General features: G+C 27.8%; 1 protein-coding gene and 1 pseudogene across 4 annotated transcripts in view; one reads left to right on the plus strand and one right to left on the minus strand.

Annotated features, from left to right (window-relative positions):
* The first annotated feature begins 1013 nt into the window (after window positions 1-1013).
* LOC114120748 (ras-related protein Rab6-like) lies at window positions 1014-2498 on the plus strand (annotated as a pseudogene).
* Window positions 2499-7665: 5167 nt separating this feature from the next.
* Window positions 7666-24375, minus strand: part of LOC114120849 (gamma-aminobutyric acid receptor subunit beta-like) — a 46552-nt gene continuing 29842 nt past the window's right edge. For 2 of the 4 annotated variants that reach the window (XM_050198507.1, XM_050198505.1), the window contains 6 exons: window positions 13547-13773; window positions 13270-13352; window positions 12863-13000; window positions 11932-12216; window positions 9401-9816; window positions 7666-8141 (listed from right to left, as the gene is read on the minus strand). In XM_050198507.1, coding sequence (XP_050054464.1) covers window positions 7848-8141; window positions 9401-9816; window positions 11932-12216; window positions 12863-13000; window positions 13270-13352; window positions 13547-13773 — 1443 coding nt within the window. In that variant the 3' untranslated portion in view covers window positions 7666-7847. Of the gene's footprint in view, window positions 8142-9400; window positions 9817-11931; window positions 12217-12862; window positions 13001-13269; window positions 13353-13546; window positions 13774-20686; window positions 20755-24375 lie in introns of all 4 variants that reach the window. The other 2 variants (XM_050198506.1, XM_050198508.1) reach the window with 2 other exon arrangements.

The following is a 24375-nucleotide window of genomic DNA, read 5'->3' on the forward strand; positions in this document are numbered from 1 at the left end:
GTTATAAAATAATTTTATAAACGACATAATTTGATTAAATAATCGCAACTTACTAACATTTTTTGTTTCAGTGTAGCATACTTTGCAAGTTGCAATCTGCTATTTTAAAATCTATAACGACTATTCCGTAGACTAAAAATTTAGCTACAGCAAGTGGGTCAAAAATGCATTTTTAGTATTTTCAAAAATTGGATTTTCTATCGTAATAATATTATATGATATTATACAATAGTTTAATTCAACTCTGTAATCAAATTTAATTTTTTAAATGTGTTATTATATTAATTAGAAGATTGTAGTACAGCACTGCAATTATTTTCTATAAATTATATAATGCAATACACAGATATGACAGATCATTTTTCCTTTCCAAAAATAGCAAGTAAATATAAATTATAATAATGCAATTCACGGACGTAACAGATCATTTTTCCTTTCCATAAATAACGAGTAAGAAAATAATTACAAATATTATCTTGATTAAGCTAAGTATATTGTTACTCAAATAGTTATTTTATCATTCATATATTATAGTGTTATATCATAGACATACTCGTATAAAACAACTAGATAGCGGACTGTACGATAGAATTGAAGTCAGCGGCCCTATACTAACAAGGCAATGTTTATAAAATTTTTCATGCTATGAAAATAAATTCGTTATTTGTATTATTATCAATATAGCGCTCTTATCCATTGAGTTATTTTAAAAACATTGCCCTGTTGGCATATGGCCGCTCGACTTCAACTTTCCTATGGGAATGTAATACGCAGTCCGCTATTTAGTTGTTTTATATGTCTATGTTTTATATAGGTAATCATTTATTTATAGATAACTTATAATTGAAAATGATTTAGTATAATAATAATATATAATCATAGTAATCATAATATGTAAAAATTAAAAAAGTACTTAAAAGAAAAAAAGTTAACTTAATTGCAGTTAGATTAATCCAAAAATATTTTTATAACATGAAAATCATTATCATAATATAACACCTTGTAGCTGTAATATTAACGCTAGTGATTTATAGGTTAATTGAATGGTTATTTTTACTATCTTGTTTTCAATATTAATGAAATTTAGTACATGATACAGTATTTTTTTTTACACTTTTATATCACCTGACGTGACTTGACATTAATAAAAAAATATACAGTAAAGAAATAAATGTGTATATAATATGTTGTTAAGAATTAAAGACTCACAATAAATTGATGACATCGTTTGCCAACCTAGTTGAAGTGTTCTGGAATTGACATCTGTGGCTTTGGTCCGTAAAATCTGCAAGGGCGGTATCGTTTCTGGCTGTATATGGATCAGAGTTGCAACGATGCGTATATTAAGATGTTCATAAAAATACATTAAAGGAGAGACTAGAATAATTTTTGATAACGAATTCGTTCAGTTTACTAATCAGATATATTAAAAGCGGTTAGATATGTGTGAGCATATTCCATATAATGATTTCCCAATCCATTATGGCTTAGTAGTTATAGATGTAGAAAATGTTTAGTGTTGGATATTATGTTTAAAAAAGGTAGACTTGCAAATTGTTGACATTAAACAATTGTTATATAAATACTGATTTGTTTTTTACATAAACATTTTGTGGTAGCCATTGATAGTTAATTATTAATGTTTCATACAAATTAAAATAAACTCGTTAAATATGTCGTCTTTCGGAGATTTTGGTAATCCTCTTAGGAAGTTCAAATTGGTGTTTTTGGGCAAACAAAGCGTCGGCGAAACGTCACTCATTACACGATTTATGTATGATAGTTTTGATAATACTTACCAGGCCACTATAGGTATTGATTTTTTGTCTAAAACTATGTATCTTGAAGATAGAACTGTAAGGTTATAAGATACAGCAGGACAATAAAGATTCAGAAGTCTTATTCCTTCCTATACAAGAGATTCTACTGTTGCTGTTGTTGTACATGATATGATAAATGCTATTTTTTTTTCACTAAACATCAAAATGGATTGATGATGTTTGAACTGAACGTGGCAGTGGTGTAATAATAATGCTAGTTGGTAACAAAACTGATTTAACGGATACACGACAAGTATTAGCTGTAGATGGTGAACATAAAGCAAAAGAGTTAAATGTCATGTTTATTGAAACTAATGCTAAAACTGGTTACAATGTTAAACAATTATTCAAAAGAGTGGCAGTAGCATTACCTGGCATGGATGTAGCTAAGAATCGACAGCCAGAAGACATGTAAGAAGTCGTGCTTAAAGATACGTCAAATGATGCAGCAAATCCAGAGAAGAGTTGTGCATGTTATAATATATACCTAATTTATAGTTTAACATATATAATTTAAATCCATCCAATTTTTCATTACATATAAAAAAATTGAAGTGCTCTATGAAAATATGCAAAAAATAAATCCTGAAATTACATTATAGTGATGCAATACCATATCCATAAAAAAACCAAAGGCACCAACGCGGTTTCTGGCAACTTTCTGTGGCTGCCAACAGATAAAACAAAAAACGCAACCGTCGCCGGCCACACAGAGCTTCGCCAGACGAGCTCGATAAGCTCAGTCATTGGTCCGACTGACAGCAACACGGAGGTGACAAACTTCATCGATGGTCCAAAAACGCTATATATTTAACCTATATGATTATATTATTATTAATAACTTTTTAGTTAAAAACATCATACGTTTATCTTATGCTAAAATTTGTAAGCCCATTTATTTTGCTTTATGATAAAATTACCAGAATAATATAGTTAAAGCCCCGTTATAATAACCAATATTTTTGATAGATCTTCTCATTTATGGTTGGTGTTTGAAGGTAAAAAAATATGACTAAGGTACTTGGTTAGGATTTTGATAGACATTTATATATAAACAATTTGAAATCTTTTATTTTATCTATGTGCAAATTTTTTTTTTTCGATTTACCAATCTTCAATTAAAAATAATAAGTCGTATAATAAATTATTTTGCAGTCGCTCATGATTACTCAAATAAAATAAATTACCAAAATTTAATTTTTTTTTTTTTGAACATAATATGGAAACGTTTTTAATTATTTAATTTTCATACATATTATTATTATTATTCTCTTAGTACTGCCATTGTAGTAAAATTATTCATGGATTGCTTACTGTAATTATTATTAAATAATATATAGGACACTTTTATAATATGAATTATTTTTAATCTAACGAAGAGATTCAATTTTGGATACAATATTATATTAAGTAGATAAACAAAAGAATGAAAGGTTTATAAAAATTAAACAAAAACACAAAACATTTATTTGCTTCACTTTATTTATTGAGCGTATTGAGATTCAGTTGACTAATATAATTTGTTATACACTTCAAATGAGTATTTAATTATATTTATTGTAACTTAATCGACGTGTAAAATATTATATATAATATACATACATATATATATATATTATATATAATAATAATAATAATAATAATAATAATTTTATAAAGAAAAAGAATGAAAAAAATAACGGAAGCATACAATTAAAACAAACAATATAATAATAATCACAATAATAATAATGTATAAACTATTTGTATGTAATTAATAATTATTATTGACATAAATAAGGGGAAACATAATATAACATATAAATATATTATCATCATAGAATACAATATAATAATAATATATTATTATTGTGCTATTTATGAACGCAAACGAATAACGGTCTTACAATAATAGACTACAAAAACTTAAAATAATAACAGTTTAATATAATATAATAATATTATTATTACCTAACGAGATTTAGAATATACGACGGTAGTTTCACATTTTTTACAATTTTTTTTTAGTTTTTTTCATTTTTTTTTTTTTTTTATTATTATTTTTAAATAACAACGAGCTACCGTATTGCTGATTTAAGTACTAAGGAAGTCAAATTGTATTATCGTTTAAAATGTGCGAATCACAATCTGAAAGTGCTTTTAAAAATATTTTTGTTAAATAATTATTAATATCTAAACATACACGATATCATATAAATATATTACATAATATTATATCGTATTTAATAATATATAATAATTAATAACAATGTAACGTTGCCGGTATTGTAACTACATAATACTCAACGCGGGTACAATATTAATTATTATATAATATTAATATAAAGATGAACAAATAAAATATAATTAGTGTTTACTTGTTGCCGTTTAGAAATGGTGAAATCCAGATCATATTAACCCGTGTTTTCTGAATAATTTGTTTTGATATCACGTTTTAATTGTATGTTACAATACAAATCAATTAAAAAAAATTACACGAATTGAGGTTTTTAGAATCGATATCGATTCTGTTTTTTTTCACAACGTTTTGGCTTGTGGTTGGACGAGGATATGCAGAAGGATTATGAGGTCGACATTTTTAGAATCTATATTTTCCGTTGACGATATTAAGAATATAATATTTTTTTCGAAACGAAACAGAATTGTTTTTCTTCAATCATCATGATAATATTATTATAGTGTGGCGTTTAATTTGGATTGGTCGCTACTGGCCTAATGAAATTGCCTAGGTGACTACGAGATAATTTATATTATATTACTGTTTACAATATCTAAGCTAAAACCATCATAAGAACGAATTGGAAAATTGCACGTTATAATCGTATTGTTACTTACAGCAGTAAAACATAATACACTTATACTACTAATAATACTATTATAGTGTTGTTAACTTTTTGTTTCCCCTCGATATAATATCATATAATATCGTCGATTACATACACTGTTAATAGTGTCCGATCGACCTTAATACAATATATTATATTATTAATATGCATAAAACGTCACATAAACACATTTTATATAATATTAATTAATTATGTATAGTGAGTAGTGTATGGACGTACCCCACCATGCGGCACATACGTAGGTACGTACCACATGTACGCCCATACAATGCTTAATATACATAATTTCACATCACGATGTATTATAGGTATATAGTTTTGTACACGTGAAAATAATATCATATTAATAATAGTACATATATATATATATATATATATAATATAATTTGCGACTTATAAAAATAATTTTGAGAAATGAGAACGGCGACACCTAATCAAACAATAATAATAATAATAATAATATAATATTGGGATTCAATAACAAAAAAAATAAAAAATATTTTACCATTATCACTAATTATTATTACAATACTCATTTTTGTTTTCTCTTAATATTACAATACAATCGTAATAATATTACATATTATTATACCTATACAGTATACATGTTATAATAATATTATATAGGTTTTATATAAACTAAAATATGCCACTGGAACAATGAGCTAATCACTGGGCAACGCTATATATACATATATACATAAATATGTATATATATAATATGTATATATTACCCTAATTGTTTAATAACTACGGTCAAGTATGTATTTTGTATGTACACCTGGCATATACATAATAATATATTAGTGTTTATAATATATAGTATTTAGATTTTTTTTCAGTATAAAACACTACAAATAGTCGAATTTTTATAATATTATAATATAATAATTATTACATATTAAATTGCTTTAATCTTCATAATTTCAGTCCTAACATAAACTTAACGTAATAATAATAATATAATAGAATTTTAGTACTTATTTTATAATAATAATAATTATAAACAGTCGCAGGTGCATTACGCGACCATGGAAATACGATAATACACATATCAAATATATATATATATATATAAAGAATAAATACGTACATTTAACGTAGGTATATAGAGTCGTTTAGATAGTGCATATACTGAGGGCAAAAACGCAAAACCAGAAATCGTTTGAATATGAATGTAAAATTAAACGCTGTAGTTAATCTTTAGCACATTTTTAATTATAATATAAGATGATTAATCAAGCATACTCACCTCTTTTCTTATTTTTAAATAATGCAATTATTCAAAATTTAGTTTGTGAAATTATTTAACATAGATAAAGATCATATTTTTATGGTTTAATATTAATTATTGAATTTTTTTTTTTGCTATTTCAGGACTGTTGTGTAGAACTTCTGTTTTTAAAACAAAAATGGGTCTCCCTCTAAACTAAATAATTCGAAAAATCATCTGTCCAATAATAAATTGATCACATTCATATGGGTTCTCATTTGAAAAACATAATTTTGTATCATAACACTTCTTATTTAATAAATAACATCGCAAGAATATAATTAAGTGCATTCAAAGTTTTCAAAAATCAGAATATTTTTTATAAATTCATTGTTAATGGAGATGCTCATGTTTTGTAAATTATCCTGTATATTATGAAAAATGTATGGACAGTTTTACTATACCTATTCATTGTACTAACATTGGGTTAAAAGATTTCTTGGATTCACGATTTTGTTTTGGTAGACGATTTATTGGAATAATTGCAAGTGTGAATTTTGGTGTGTGCATTACATTCGATTTCAAGTTTTAAAATGACGTTCTTATGATGATATTATATTGTACAAGCAATATAGTATGCATAGATGTTATCGTACATATTATAAAATGCATATATATATAATATATATATTATGTATTATGTATTGTGAGCTAATTTTGGTTTAAATAGTTGTTGAAAACGTTATAGGGTAGGTATTGTCATCTATAAGTAATAATGTTTAATTTACATACATTTTAATAACACATACTATTATTAATTTTTTTAGTATCACGCTTTTTTGAAAAATATCGTTAATCGATGAATTATTCGTCAAGGCATTGGCATACAAGTTATAGATTTCAATATGTAATTTTATTATCATAATATTTATTCATATCAGTCTCCGTTTTGGGCGTTTCCGGCGTCGACGACCACAACGTAATATTATTGCTCTCGCGTTACAAATTATTGTTTATTGTTCATTAGCGTAATAATTATTGCTATTGCTTTTTGTAAATTTTGTTGTTTTTTTGGACAAAAAAATTTGATTTTGTACCACATGAATCATAAATAATATGATCATTTCTTAGGAAGTTCAACGAACAATTAATTTCGCTTGAAAAAAACGAGGTTATCGCCGCGGAGGTACCCAATGTACCATGGTAATAATAAAATCATTTCATTATAATATCATACTTTAATCAACAATTTTAAAAACAAAACGCCACGCCTTTAACGACCATCCAATGCGTATATTGAAATCATTGTCACGCAATCGAAATATCGCTCAACATGATAATAATTATAATAATATATGTTAATAATTGTTATTCCAATTTAGTTGATAATAATTAATAATAAATAATATCATATTATTATTATAACGTAGTCTAGTCCTACGCTTATGAGAATCTGTGAAAAACCCTGCAGGTGTTAGATCGATCCTGTCTATAGACTTATATCATAATATACACATAGAGAATATTATGTCATACGCAGTATGACATAATTCAATAATATTAATAATTGCGTTAACACTACTAAATATCGTATAGTATAATATTTATACATATATAATATATATATATATAAATCTTACGGAATTTGTATTTATTTGAGCTCTTATCACCACCACTAGGTCTAAGTGTACAATATACATTATTTTATCGCATGTAAGTAGTATATATATATATATATAAATATATATATTATTATTATCATTTTTATTAAAGATAATAATAATAATGTGTGTGTGTGTGTGTGTGTGTGTGTGTGTGTGTGTGTGTGTGTGTGTGTGTGTGTGTGTGTGTGTGTGTGTGTGTGTGTGTGTGTGTGTGTGTGTGTGTGTGTGTGTGTATGTCTGTCTGTGTGTGTGTCTGTGTGTGGTATATAAAACGGCGGTTTGGTGAACACGGTAACCGATGAGTTCAGTCTGCGCCCAGAAGCACCAGATCATCGGCGACCACGTCACTAATGTGTAGGTATATAATCCAATACATAAGATTGAAGCAGATGAAGCACACCGGGAACACGATCCTCGAGTACTTATCAATGTCACTGGGCGTAATGCCATATAGCTTGTTGATGTCTTTGTTGGGGTGCAAGACATGTTGCGTGGGGATGGGAGTGATGTTGTCGTCATCCCCTCTGCCGTTGATGGTGTTATCTAAAGAACCACTCTTGAGGTAGTTTTTTGTATCATGACCCTTGAACCGCACCTCCTGGAACAAACGGGAATCACTTAAAAGGGGCACCGCAATCTATGACATGGTCGAGGATCAATTATGTTGGATTAATATAGATTATTCCGAAAGTATTGTATTTATTAAATCCTCTATTTTAACCTCTATTATATTTAATTATTATAATAATATATATTTTTATCATACCTACTATAATATAAACTTATATAATTCAAAATGAAATAGCATATTTCTGTAAATACTGTTAAAGAGTAAACATAGATGGTTTATTAGTTGATAATATCTTGGAAAAAATCAAAAATACAATTTTGTATCATAAAATTCATAATTGTATAATAATATGTATATTGCATAGAGTATACGTAACATATTAAGTTCTTCTAATATAATATTTTTAAAATATAATAAATAAATAATTAAAAACTCGTTTATGGTTTAAATAAATAATTTTATCTATCGAAATGACTAAAAAATTATTAAAAAAATTGTCTATATATATTATTTAAATTTTATAGTTTCAGTATAATATGAACAACTTATGAGGAATATTTTATTAAATTTTCAGTACATAGATCTAAAGCAAAACATTTTTATGAATTTTTATGGATTGTAAACTACAAAATACTTTGGTTTTTTTTTCCAAATTCTAACTTCAATACCCATACAAAAATATTGAAGTTATATATTTTTAATATTCATAAATATATATCTCACCTCTTCAAAGATAATATATTTAATTCTTTATCCAAATCACCCATAAAAATGAAAATTGAAATATTATATTAATTACTTAACATGTACTGTACATATATTATATATACACACACACACAACACATAATCAATGAAATGGTCTTAACCTTGTTAAGCAAATTTTAATAACTCTAAAAAAATTACTAGTTCGAATTTAGATACTTTGATATTTTCAAAATAATTATCTGCTAAATAACTAATAATATAAAAAGGGGGTGTTTATTTAAAAAAATAGAATTCTGTACTCCTTAAGTAGTACGAACAGTTTTTTATAAGTTTAATCAAAAATTCCAAGATTAGGCTTTTAAATAATGCATTTTAGAAAAAAAGAATGAGTAGTAAGCTTTATCGGTTATACTCTATTTAATTATTATAGAACATAGATAACACTTCTAATATCTTTTATTGAATTCAAACCACAAAAGTGGTTTTTAATTATTCAAAAACTTTTAAATAATGGTGTCATGGTTTTGCAGGCTAGCAATTAATTCACAAAATTGGAGGATAAACATTTACGACGCTTACGGTTTGTCGAGGCATGTGGTCTAAGTCTCCAGTTAACAGCGATCCTCCATGACTCATGTGACTGTGCCGGTGACCTCCGCTGTCGTAACCATGGCTGGACATAGTTCCATGTGACGCCAGTATATGGCTGGACATTCCGTGGGGAAGCGTACCATGGCCGGACTGGTGCCCGTGGCCACCGGACAGAGTGCCGTGTCCCGACAGGGTGCTGTGACCGGATATCGAGCCGTGACCATGACTGTGACGTGATGTGTGATGAGCGTGCGAGTGGCCGTCGTGGGCGGAGTGACCACCTGCACCAACTCCTCCACCGCTTCCACCACCGCCTTTCTTCTGTTCGGCAATTTTTTGTATTGCTAAGAAACGGTTTTTTCTCATTTGTATTCTCTTAGCCATGTACCCTACGGTGGCATATTCTGTGAAAAACAATCGTCAATCGTTTCAGATTAAAAATTGTATATAATAAAATAATTAAAAGAATCATAATATAATAAAAATAATAGTCCATGGTAGAATTTGCTTAGTGCTTACTTATTAAATCTCACGAAAAAGGAATTTAAAATGTTTCGATTTTTAATATAGATTTTTAGGTTGGATATAAAACAATTGTTTAACTTTTTAATGGTTATTTGATTATATCAATTATTTTCTTTCGTTGATTTTACGTGGTATACTTGAGTTTCATATTACATTTGAAATGAAAACAACACATTTCTAAATAAATAAATAGTATTTTACTAACTGATTTTACGTTTTTCAATAACTGTATATTCGGGGAAATATTTATTTTTTCCGTTCATTGGAGAAAATAATATTAAATAGTGCACTAAATTATTATACTAAGTAGGCTACAAATAAATATCCCATGTACAGTTGATAATTAATAGTTACCAGCGATGAAATGTTATTAAAAGAACACCATGCCTACATGTATTGTTCCCTTCTTATATACGAGTACATACAACATAGTAAATTTTCGTTCAGTGGAATCAATTGTATGCTGTTAACTTTAATATTAGAGCCAATTTACCTATTATAAAACTTAAAGGTAATAAATAATAATATTATCTAGGGCATCTCGAAAGTTTTTATTTATATTTTAACTTTAAGTGAGTTATAGTTATGCAAAATATTAAAACTTTAAAATGCTCGTAACTCACTTAAATATTAAAATATCAATAAAATCCTTTGAGATGCTCTAGACAATATCATAATTATTAAGTTTGACACTAGGTAAATTGGCTTTAATACTAAAGCAAATAGGATAAATGTATTCAACTGTACGAAAATGTATTATATTCTATGTGAGTAAGACAGAGGCAACACGTGCGGGTGTGGTGTTCTCTTAATGATTATTATTTTGCTGATGTATCATTAACCCTGGACGAATTCTTGGTAATAAATAACCAGTATAGTGACCAACGGCGTGTTGTGTAAAAGGGATGAGTGTTGGGTTTAGGTGTGTACAATATTATGCGGGCTTTGATGTGCAAACTAATTTCACTCCGGGTTGTTAATTGGTTGGTGAGACAAACATTTTTACTCATTTTCAAAGGTAAATATAACAATATGGTATCCATGACGAATTTCAACATAAACACGGCTTTAAAATGATTGTTATATTTATAATGACCCGAAGGAAGTGTTTAGCAGTCCGTGGCTATTGGAATAATGACTCAACGTCGTCGCCGAGAGTATATTATTTTATTTTATTCGGTAGATGTATAGGGTAATAACTCGATGTTTAGTAAGATTGTTGTTTCATTGTTTGGATTTAGATTGAGATTCAATAGTACTATTTAAACTAATAGAAAGCTGTATCAATATCATTATTGATATTTGTTATGGATTGTCGAAATACCATTGTATGTTTGTAGCCATGAGTTTATAAAAAAATAGTGGTTTGCCAATAACCCCATGTGTGTTACATAGACTTGAATCTGTGTGATTTTTTTATTCTGTGAAAAAATCTAAGTGTACCTTAAAGATCTAAAGGGGAAGTTGACCTAAAAAAATAAAGAAGGAGAATATCCTGCTCGAAATTATTTGTAGAGTCATAGAATAAACAATCGAGAAATACTTGACAAATGTATTTAAAACTAGAGCCACCATGTATATGATACTTACAGATATTTACAGATATTTTTATTTTTAGAATAAATAATATAGAATATCATTATATTATGAACAAGTTATAAGTAAGAAATATTTTTATACTTGGCTAAATTTATTTATTTTAATTTCATAAATTAGGGGGATTATTTTTTCAGCATTAAATTGTATAAAAGTTTATAAGATTAAAATTTGTATGGTTAAATTAAATTTAAAATCATACGAAAACACGTCAAAGACATTATAGCACAGTTATTATTTTACAAATATGGAAACAATACCTATACCACCGCTATAGTGGTACTATGCAAAAACGGAAACACAGTGAGCAAAAACGTAATCATTAATTAATCATATGGCATCAATCGTATACATTGTATACTGTACAATATTAATAATATTATAGTATAATCAATCACCTAAGAGCGAAGCAAACACCATGACGAAACACGTGCCCAGGTAAACGTCGATGGACTTGACGTAAGATATCTTCGGCAGCGCAGCATTGGTGGATGACATGAGTGTAGTCATGGTCAACACAGTAGTAACACCCAACGAGACGCGGGCGGGTGTTGCACACCTATTTAGCCAAAAGCTAACCCACGATATTATGACGATCAGTCCGCTGGGTATATAGATCTGAATCAGGTAGTAACCCATGGACCGTACAAATTGGATCTCACAAGCCAGTCTCGAATAGTTTCCTGCAACAGTCAACGGTTGTCATTATTACACTGCAACGCTTTTAACCACTAAGTGAAACTGTTTTTGTCCCTTTTCGGCCAGTAAAATGTTTTGTTCATAAATTTAAGATACAAAATATTTTAATTACCAATATTTTAAAAACGATTCAATATGATTATAATAAGTTTACATTCAGTAAATTTGATATATAGACTTTCCCCACTTCTCAAAGAAGAACATTTCTTAATGACTTATTTAATAATTCATAATATTGTAACAACGTTTTATTTTGTAATAGTATAAAGGGGAAATGTCCTAGATTCATAAAATCCACAGTTAAAACAATACATATAAAATACACTGAAAACTTAAATATGTATTTGCAATTATTTATTAAAATAAATAATAGTTATCAACTTGAAATTTAATCAATACGCTACAATAAGTATAAGTATACACGTTGAACATAACTGTGACAAAGTAATTAATAAAAATGTATCTTTAAAATATTAACCAACAACAGAAATAAAAATTACAACCAAAAACAGTAACCATTAACTAAAATAGTTTACTGGCTGAAAACGATTATTTCAGGATGGCCAAAAAGGCTCCACCCCAATTATCAACTATCAATTATTGTTATAGATTGTTAATAGATCATCGTACCCGTCGTCAAGCTTATTTCCATCGCTCGTTGACGGTGCCCGAGCACTTTAAACTGCGGCAGCGATACTTCGTTGGACACGCCCACCGAGTTTGGTCCCTTGTTCCATTTATACCTGATGTCCCTCATCGTGTATCCAACTGAAAAAAGCAGGAAAAAAGTGAAACACTCGTCGGGTGAAAATCAAAATTTACTATCACAATATTTTTAGAATTTATATTTTTATGGATTTTAAAACTGTTGTTGTTCATCCTAGTTATCATATAATTGTACAACAAAATAATATCACATTACATAAAGTTTTAAATCAACATCTCTTATTGTTTTCGATACCTATTTATTTTTTTTATAATATAATACTATAAGGTGGTTTTTATTTGTATGATGATGATCGTAAAAAAAACCTTACAGCTTTCGATCTCGATGTGGCACAATTGTCGGTCCATTGGGAAGTACTGCAAGTTCATGGGACACGAGGCAGTGATGGTTAATCTATGGAGAACAAAAGTAAAAAAATATATATAAATTAAAGATATTAAATTCCAAGATTTAAAGGGGTAGAGTAATACATGATGAGTCACTGAGAAAAGAATCAAGAAAAATCAGTATTGATCGGAATTAGAAATTTTTCAGAACCTCCTAGTACCTATATTATAATAGTAATCTAATATAGTAGTAACACCTACCGAATACTTCGCGTTATGCTCCCCGAATGGTGTATCCGGATGAATTCGTTGCTGGTGGTCGCTATGTGGAAGTACGACTGTTTCTCATTGACGAAGAACGTGTCGGGAACCCAAATATTCTTTATGAATTCCGATCCCACGGATAGGGTCTCAACACCTTGCCGCTTAGTGAATGCCAACCGGGGATCGGTCCAGAACTGTCTGAAGTAAAAGTCCAGGGTAAAGTCCTGCAAAATGCGCGCACAACGATTGTGGCCGTGAGTATTTGGAAAGTATAGGTATATTCATGTGATCTATTGTATACGCGTATTGATATATTATAATGATAATATAATACATTACTATGATAACAGTCTTGTAAAAGGTACGTTTTAAAAGTATTCAAGTACATAATATTATATGGATAAATTAAATATATATATATATATGTGTGTGTATAGATTTTTAGAAAAAAAATTTAATACATTTTTTGATTAAATTTTATTTTAATTTATTTAGAAATCAATAAAACTGAATTTTTTTATTATTTTTTTACGTGATTCTATAATTGAAAATATAAAATATTTTATCGAAAAAATATTTGAAAAATTATTATTTAATTTTAAATATATTTTAATTTGGTTATTTTTTTAAAAATATTTAAAATACTTTGTCCAAGTAAATTTTTTCAAAAATATAAAAAATAAGTATCATTTCAGGTACTAAAGAATTATTTAAATACTTTTACTCGAGTACTTTACAAGACTGAGAATATGGAATTGTACGATAAACTACGATCTACGATCGTCTAAGACTTAGACTCTAAGTCATTGGTCGGTTGGACCGGATACGATCAAACGTCTCTGATAGATAGAGGAGGGTTTTTGAACAGTTGATCGTTAAAAATATTAGCGTACCTGCCAGTCCTTTGGGGGTCCAAACTCAAATTCGATTTGTCGCTAATGATGGAGCTTAATAATAAAGTGTCTGAATGTTGACAGAACATCGCTAATCATTATTGCATTTGCATGTATCCCTGGCTTAATACGCGTATAGATGTATGTTTTTTTTTACTCTACGTTTACGTAGGTTTTTAAATGATGATCGATCAAAGTGATACGTGGACAGGAAAAGAAAATTCATTTTTTCAAAGTTAAACCGTACGCAGACATTTCACCAAGACGTTTGAACGTATCCAAAACTATAGTATTTATTACTACTATAATTATATCGTCTAATATATATAATATATATATATATATATAAACATATAAATGTATTATAGATCGTAATTATAACGAAATATAACTAATATTTCCATTCATAATAATATTATTATAATGATTAAACTATGTAAGTGAACAAATATTACTGTGAGATCAAGTATAATAATAATAATTAATAATATAACAATAATGATAATAATAACAATGATAACAATGTAAAATACAATTATAATAGATGGGTAGTACATGCAACAGGGCTAAGATTTAAAATACACACGCAAAGGTCTTTAATAGGTATATCGTATATTATTATGCATAAGTATGTATAGACATTTTATGTGAGGTGATGCTCTCGTCGTAGGTGAAAAATAATATCTTAGCATACACGAAGAATTTTTATTCAAATCAATTATTTATTTTTTTAAGCGTTTAAAGACACAATGTTATATTAATCGACATTTTTCTTCGTCGATCAATATAATTTATCCTTAAAGTTTAAAATCTAAAAAAACCTCGTATTTTTTAAGATATAAAAACGACAAAAGAATCACCTTATTTAATATTTTTTTATAATATTTTATACTTTACACAGATTGAAATGGTTTTTGAGTTTTTAAATTATTGTATTCATTTTTTTTTTTGGCATCATGCTTTGACGCAAAAAACCGTGGCGTGTATTAATTGCAATCTACGTCATGCATCAAAACATGCGATATCATCATTTAATAATATACATAAGTAGTTTTACTGTTTATCGTTATATTTTCTGCTTTTCCACTTAAATTAAATAAATTGTATATTATATTAAATGTACCTATTATTATGAACGTTCAATGTTCATAATAATATTTTTTATCATTTTTTCTGAGAGTTTTAATTAGACAAACGTAAGTCGAGGTTATGTTTGTGAGAAGTTTTCGGTTGCCTGCCTCAAAAGAGATGGCACCCGTGTAATACAATTTGTAACTATGCGCTCATTGAAATCGCCGCTTTAGTTCACTCACGGGCCAATCTACAGCCATAATAACAATAACATAGCTAACAATAGTTCATGAAATAATCATGGTCGTTTATGTACACTTATTTTATTATAATTATGATGTACATTGTACCTTATATAAGACTATGAAATTCCGAACTGCGCATGATTTAACTAAGATGTTTCGGAGTTGTAAAACCACTAACATCGAGCGATCTCTTTTAGTATTGATGAAATGAAAAAAATATTTCGCTATTAGTTAACGAGAGAATTTAAGAAATATTATATGTCTGATGTACATACTACTGTGAAACCTCATAATGCACCACAAGAATCATGGTCAACTCGAAAAATGGGAAAAAGTCTTTAATACCTAGCTATTATGATAAATAATAATATAAGTAGATACATTAAATCTGGATTTACAACTTCGTCGTCTGTCGTATCGTGTTCAAAAATTTAGCTTGGCCTAATTCTGGAAATTCCTTAGTAAATCGTAGTTAGTTTAAATATTACCATTATTACAAGAACCAATTAAAACACGATAAAAGACTTACACGCTATAGATGACGTAGCTGTTAATCCGACTTAACATGACGTGGCTAAACTTAGGCCCAGATATCTGCAGGTTTAATTTAATAAAATATATTATCGTTTTTTAATGGTCGGCTTATATTGTAGTCTAGGTCTATGATTCCAATAGTATATCGAATACGTATAATATAATTTATGTCAATCTACAACATTTATCCGATCGTAGATTATATATATATTATATTTAAACCTATCGCACGAATCCTGCAGTACTGAGGTGTTAAATCTTAAAGCGCTATAAATGCGAATTTTAATCAGTATTGTGTCAATAATGACAAAATTAAAATATTAGATACATCAAAAACAGTCGACTATAGTAATTTATAATAAAATTGTACGCGATCATAGAAGGATTACTTCCGTGTAGGTCGTAAATTCAATAAGCTTAATAAAAAAACGGGCAATCAACGATTTATAAAATTTAATTTAAGTTAAATATTTAATGAAATTTTTTTAATTAAGTTTCATAACGTTACATCGTATTTTTTATCCCAACGAGTTATTGTACCATGATATGCGAGTGATTAATTAGGAAACTAATTTAATTTCATATTAGGTTAATTAACTTTACTATTTAAATATAACCCAAAAGAGATATTAAAGATAATATTCAGCCTTTCTAATATAATAAAATGCACATAAAACGAATTATTGTTATACATTTATTTTGCCTGAGGTTTTCGCTTGTTGGTGGCGACGTTGTTTTTATAAACTTGTGCGATGTGTAATAAAGAGTTTTGCTAGAAACCAACACGCGTAAATGTAATATTATACAAACGCAAAGCCGGTGTACATTACACGCATATTATATAGAACAACTCAAGTGAAGGGTGTTTGTGTTTTTTGACACTCGGTCGTTGGTGGCATGTTTATTCGGTGTACAAACACGACCTTGAATCGGGGGTTAAGAGCGGAGGGAAAAAAATATTAATAACAGTAAGAAACATCGCTGACGAGCGTCTCTTTACTCATTATGTATATATATATATAAAAGATAGACGTCATAATATCATGTAACATACCTCCCGTGTCAATCTGATCGACAAGTTTTTCGTATGACGTATTGCAGCGATAAACATAATAACATAAATAGCACGACGTCGAGCGTGAATGAAAGAGTACACCTGAGAGGACTTCGACGACGGAGATCACGATCTCAGCTAAGTCTTCGTGTCACGCCAAGATATTTTAAAGTATTGCGACGTGAACGACATTAATATAAATAAAATTATAATAATAATATTATTATGATGCATAACATCGTTATTGGACCCATAAAAGAGCCGTTAAACGTGTACACGATGTATACTGCGGCGTGAGATGTGATCGTAGATGATAGTATAACTCGCGCCGTTTGCGACTGTGTACAATATATAAATCACGTCATAATGCAATATTATTATTATGGTATAACAGTAAGTGTTGTTGTATTGTGTCTTAGGCGCCGATAGTTCGGTCTCGTGTGATATTTCCGTGCTGGTGAACTTTTCGACGGCGCAATAATAATGAGACTCGAAAAAATATTGCGACAAAAGAAACTAATAATAATAAAAAACCTACAAACGCGGATGTATATTATAATGTATACTACATACTTATTATGACAATAACAATAATATATATTATACCGTTATATCATCGATGCTTTTTTCACAAAATCTAACAGGGTGATACACACGTACATTATGGCGCTAGCTATTTCCTACGATTTGCGAGCATATCAGTAATTATGTTAACATGACAAATGATAAGTATGGAAGTATTAGGTATGCATGTTTCACTAAATTTGTTAAAAAGCATGAGTTTCAAGTTAGTTTAACCATACACATTTTGTTACCAACCTCCATTCTATTATTAGGGATTTATTTATTTATTTTTTTAAAGATGCTTTATTTATAAAATCAATGACCTTTCCAAATTTTTAATATTAAAAACAGACAGAATTTAAGTATAAGCACTTATAATAAAATGTCAATATAGATATATGGTATAATATATATTTTTCATTGTTATCTGTTTCACTTACGGATAGGTATAATATTAATATTAACCTTACAAAATTATACCTTAAAAAAAAAAATCTAAGAAAGATTAAGTTTCTCGCGTTTGATTTAAAATTCTGTTGCAGTCGATTTGTTGTCTCTGTATTAATTGTTAGGACGTGTAGAATAGTTCAAATTTCACACCATATAAAGTCGTTGGTGATCCGAATACGATTTTAACTCAATCACCACTCTAGTTTTTGTGACGTGTCAGTTCGTATATTATTATTTTAAGATTAGGTCCAGTGACGGCGATTGATCGACATCGGTGCCTTTGGAAACGATTTAATAATGTACATCACGGCGACTGTTCGCATAGTATTATAGAGGAGAGTAAATAATTAAACTATTCATGGTTTTTGTTGGTTAATCGTATATAATGTTATTCTACGGAACAAAAACAAATTATTCGGATACTTATTTGGAAAACTATCGTAAATATTATATTTCCATACGGTGACACGTGTTTTGATTTCGTCACACGCTCGTTGTATAACATACATTATACTATGTTGTTATTATTTTTGCGATTTTCTACTACATAATATTATAGTTAGTATATGAAAAATTATTGTTGTGGTATCATGACGAAAATTTGAAATTTAACTTAACGAGTTTCGAGACCATGACACGATTTTAAATGTAATTTGATTATTCGACAAACATTAGCAACCCTAAAATTGGTTTCTGGTCAGTTTTCATAGCAAGATATTATTTTCATTGATGATAAGATTAATTTTCTCGTCACGATTTTTACACGCTAGTGGATAAACTAAAATAGAAAATAATGTACGTTACCGAATATTTGACTAATTGTTATGAATCCTAACAAATCAGGCTTATACTATTTCAACCTTTATCCCACTGTAGCTTAAGTGCATATTATAGTCATCGATTAAAATATATTATTAATCTGATATTCATAATTGGATGATCGTTCATTTAATTCATAATAGTAATTAATTATTATTATGCGTCTATTCAAAGTCACACTAAAATTGTACAACGACTATAATATACACGGTAATATTCACGTTGACCAAACATTTTCTTCACGAATAATATAGACTGCCATCGATCATCGATTTTTTTCTAATGTAACGAAACCTAAAATGTATTGCTGCATGTAAAATCGTTTCGATTTGATAGTAACCATTGCGAAAATAATATCCTATAATATTTTAACTAACTGGATTAGTGTAATTCCTCCCACTTAATATTTTGATTCACTTTGATCAATATACATGAGTACAGCATACGATATGATGGTATTTATTATTTGAGTAGTGGTCACATGTCATAACACATTTTTTCAGGTAATAACAAAGCGCCGTACGCATATTATAGTGACACAGATGATTATATGGACACCGCAATTGTCAAGCAGCAGAATTGCATGCAGGGAACGTCATTTGGTTCCTTTCATAGTTTTCGTAGCGAGTTTTAGTTATGGCGAATCATAACTTAAATAATTATATAGTCAATAATAACGGTAAAATTGGCTCTATAAAAAAAATCGACATTGTAAATAAAATATAATATTATATTGTTTCATGTTTCCACGAGTCGTTTAAACATAATGTTTTGAAACAAAACAATAAGCAAAAGAAAGCGTCTGTTCAAACGGACGTATTATTGGAACACAAAATAACAAAAACAATTAAAAAATAATGATAATATTATACGCTTGTGTATTTATACATATGTATACGGTGCGATCAAGATTTCGTGTTCCAGCAATGTTCTTAGACATAAATATTCGAAATGGAAAAGAATATTATAGTATTATTAAAGAATTTTAATAAATATAATAATTGCTTAAAATAATTTTTTAAAGCTCATTTTGGTTAGATTAGATCAGTTAAAATATACATAACCAGCTAAGAATCAATGATATATATCATTTTTATGTGAGATAATCCGTAAGTTGTTATACAGTTTCATTATTTTTGATTAATATAATATTACATTTCCATTTCCATTTTCAAGATTTTCTCCATTTTGAAAATTTCCATTAGACAATTACTGTCATGAAATTCCGATCAGCCTGTACACATATATACAGTATACTCATAATATTATGTAAATCTTTAAATATATATGCGTATTACATATATATAATACATAGATATTATATTTAAGACATATTATAATATCGATTAATACAACATAATATATTTTACGAATATAGAAACACTCTTAAAAATAAAAATTAATCATATTATTTCGTATCATATGATTAATGTCAAAAATTTAAAATAACAAAAACGTTTTAAAATAAAAAAAATATATTTTATTATTATTATTAGGTTATTTGTACCATGAGTACTTCGGACACGGAGCTTATACTGAGAACATACATGGTGACTCCGACCTCTACTGGGGGACCTGCAATGATAGGTTAAAACGTCAATACTAATTATGTATGACTATTCCACAAGTATACATAAAAGGGTTTATTTTTCTATGTATTATAATATTAATGGATTAACAATTTCAATATGGTATAGTTAAAAAAATAAAACAAAACAAAAACAAAACGAAAAAAGATTAAAACAACAAAGAATTTCGTTTAATATTTGTATCGTTTAGAATTACAAATCTCATATTTTTACCTTTATTCCCCTCTGATCCCGTTGACAAACATAATCAACCTAAAAGGTTAAATGTCGTATTTTAAATATCAATACATAAATTTTTTTTTTTGAAATTTTTGAATTTGAATAAAATCATCAGATTCAGTCTCGAACGGATCGACTACTGAACGTGACATATTAATACAATCCGCACATACATAATATAATATATAATACTTGTATTCTAACAATAAATGTATACACGTGCTATTATACAAATAATCGGGGTTGAGTTTTTACGTCTGTCCAAAATTCCACAAGTTTGACATTATTATAGACATCATTGTCAGCACCAGAAATCGAAAAGATAATATTTAAGGCTTATCCAGTGTTATCGTGAGAGTATTATTAAGCAAATCTTGTAAATATATATATATGTAGCTATTATAAAATGTCTGCAAATAAGCGAGTATTGTCACAAAAAAATCTGACATAAGTTTCCCTGTCTCTTATCGTTTAAACATCGGAATATTCCAGAGACGGAACTCTACACTCAAAAGCATCGGCTCGGACTAAAAATATATATTTATAGAAATGCGCAGATGAGTTTTTTTTTCCATGATAAAAACATTTTCAAGATCCGTTGATTCCATTATGTAATTATCTCATGACTTATATTTTGTCCACAAACTCAAATTATAAGCTGTAGAAAGTGTACAATATTACAGAAGAAGTACCTATTTCAAAATTACAACCGTGTTAGTGAAATTCTGGGTAAGAGTAAAAGTTCAGCGTTAAAAATAAAAATGTCTTCAAAACTTTTATGTTATAAATATATTCTAATTTTTATTGGTAGGTTATGATGTTAATAATTATGGGTGAACTTAGACAAATTGTTGTCTATGTTATAAAATTAAATAATCGGTATTAAGTTATATGGCTAAATTTGTGTTAAAAACAAATTTGATAAAGTTTAAACAGACATTTAAAAATATAATAAGATATTTTTATAATAAAAGTGTATTGTTATTAATAATAATAATAATATACTTTTTTCCGTTAGTTATGAAAATGTAATTAATAATGAAAGTAATTAGGATTAAAATCTAATAAAATGTATACGGTTTTGTAATTTATATATAATATATTTCATTTTGGTTGTTATGCATATCGGTTATATTGCTTATTTTTCCTGGTCCCTTGAGTTAATTATAAACGATTTTTACTGTATATTATTATAAGTTCATATATTATTGATTTTTGAAATGTTTCAACATACTATAAATTAATATCTTTGAATAGAGAATAAAATGAGACCCACTAACATTTTTTTTAACGGAAAACTGATTTGGGTTTAATCCCTTTTTCTTCCTCTTTTTTCATCAGCTACCAACCGACTAGAAATCAAACTAGAAGAATTATATATTGTGAAGATAAATTTTTCTAGAAAATATATACATATTTATTTCACTATCGATTATCAATACTACAGTTTACAATATTAAACTATTTTATTATCGCTTTACATTTTTTCAGAAATCATTTAATGAAATATTAATAAATTCTAAGTTGTATTTTTTAATACCTATTTCCGATAAATAACTCTAAATTTAAATCAAATCGCCTTTAAAAATGTTTGACCTAATATTCGTATCGAACCTTTGTAGGGTAAAATATTATGATTCACATAATGTATATCAGAGTAGAAAATGTATTATATTATACATAATACTATAAAAAATATTTCGCAACGTATGTGAAAAAATGCTATCATATTGTTTTATTATATACCCTTATAGGCACTAAGGATATTTGGGGTATCTCAGAGAATACATTTGTAGCCCTATTTTATAGACACTGACATATTGTGTGGAACTGATTTAATTGAATGCTGGTACAAATATAGCCAAGTTCAAATAATTCATAATATAATAAAATAAATATTAAAGAAATAATAATTAAATATTAACCGTTTTAAATTTGTACAAGAAATTTTGTGTCACTATACAGTATAGAACAAATCTTTATAGGTAATTAGAAATTATTGTATTAAATTATATGCTTACTTAACAATTTTAATCAAATCAAATTTAGAATCACTCAGTATACAATAATGCTTCAATGGTTTATTTTGAATTTACAAAATTTGTTTGGCAATCTGAATAGTAAAGGTAACATTTCTAACAGAAATATTTACGCACGTGGACAACAAGTTTTTTGTTAACGGTTTTTTTTTTTTGCCACCGCCCTCGCTATTGGAACAACCAGTTATTAACGCTCAAATTCACAGTAGGGTTTTTATAATATATTTTCTCAAATCTTTCCATCGCGATCTCCTCTACTTACTTACTCCGACACCGTTGTGACGTAACTTTATGAGTAATGTGAAAAATTACACTCATACTAAATCAAAAAAGCTTGTAAATAATATATAGGTACGTTACGAAATTATATTATCACACTACTTTAACTATCCTACCACGAAACGGATTTAATTAATTTTGCCGTTGGCAGGAATTTGCGTACGTTATAACAATATTATTGCATTTATCAAGAGATGCATGGTGATTACAAGATAATTATTAATCTTAAACCACTTAGGTAATTATAATTTTGTATTAAAAATATTTCACTTAGATAACATTTGTAACACGAGTGAAACTGACTTTTTGTTTTAATCCTTCAAATTTTTTTCACCGTTTAAATATTATTTGTTATAGTATGTGGACAAAACTGTTATCACGTTTTATCACGTAAAACAGGAATCTAAGCTTTTAATTTTGTTATATTGTTTTACCTAACCTGGTCTATTTGGTAAACCACTTATTTATACATTTTAAATTGTTATAACATGAAAAATTGTTGGTTATCTAACAAATACAATATTTTGCAGTCGATTGCTCGTTTAAGAAAAAATGTTGATCATTATATTTTAATGTTGTTAGAATGTTTGCCCTTAAAACCGTTACCGAATCTGGTATATAATGTATTAATTGGTTGTAGAATAAAATCAATTTGATTAATTTACAATATATTTGTTTATAGGTAATATCATGGTCCATTAATAGTATAAAACTCTAAAGTGAACTTTGTGATTTTTTAATTACAAAATACCGATATGTTATGTGTTATTTACCAACAAGTTCATGATGATGTAAACTGCAGAATGGGCAAAAAAAAGAGACATTTTAATAACGTAAAGTAATAAACTCACAACACTATGCTATAATTATTATACGTTTGTGATTAAAATGAATACGTTATAGTGTTGTTATGAATATGGATATAATTTATTATTTAATATTCATGTGTATAATACTATGGGCGTATACCGTTATTGAAAGTTTTAAGGTACCCATCAATAAGTCACTTCACAGTTTTTTATGAATAACATAGTATTATGGGTGTAGGTACATTTTACAGAAAAACAATA

This window comes from Aphis gossypii, chromosome 1 (genome assembly GCF_020184175.1).
Source record: "Aphis gossypii isolate Hap1 chromosome 1, ASM2018417v2, whole genome shotgun sequence".
NCBI classification, from domain to species: domain Eukaryota; kingdom Metazoa; phylum Arthropoda; class Insecta; order Hemiptera; family Aphididae; genus Aphis; species Aphis gossypii.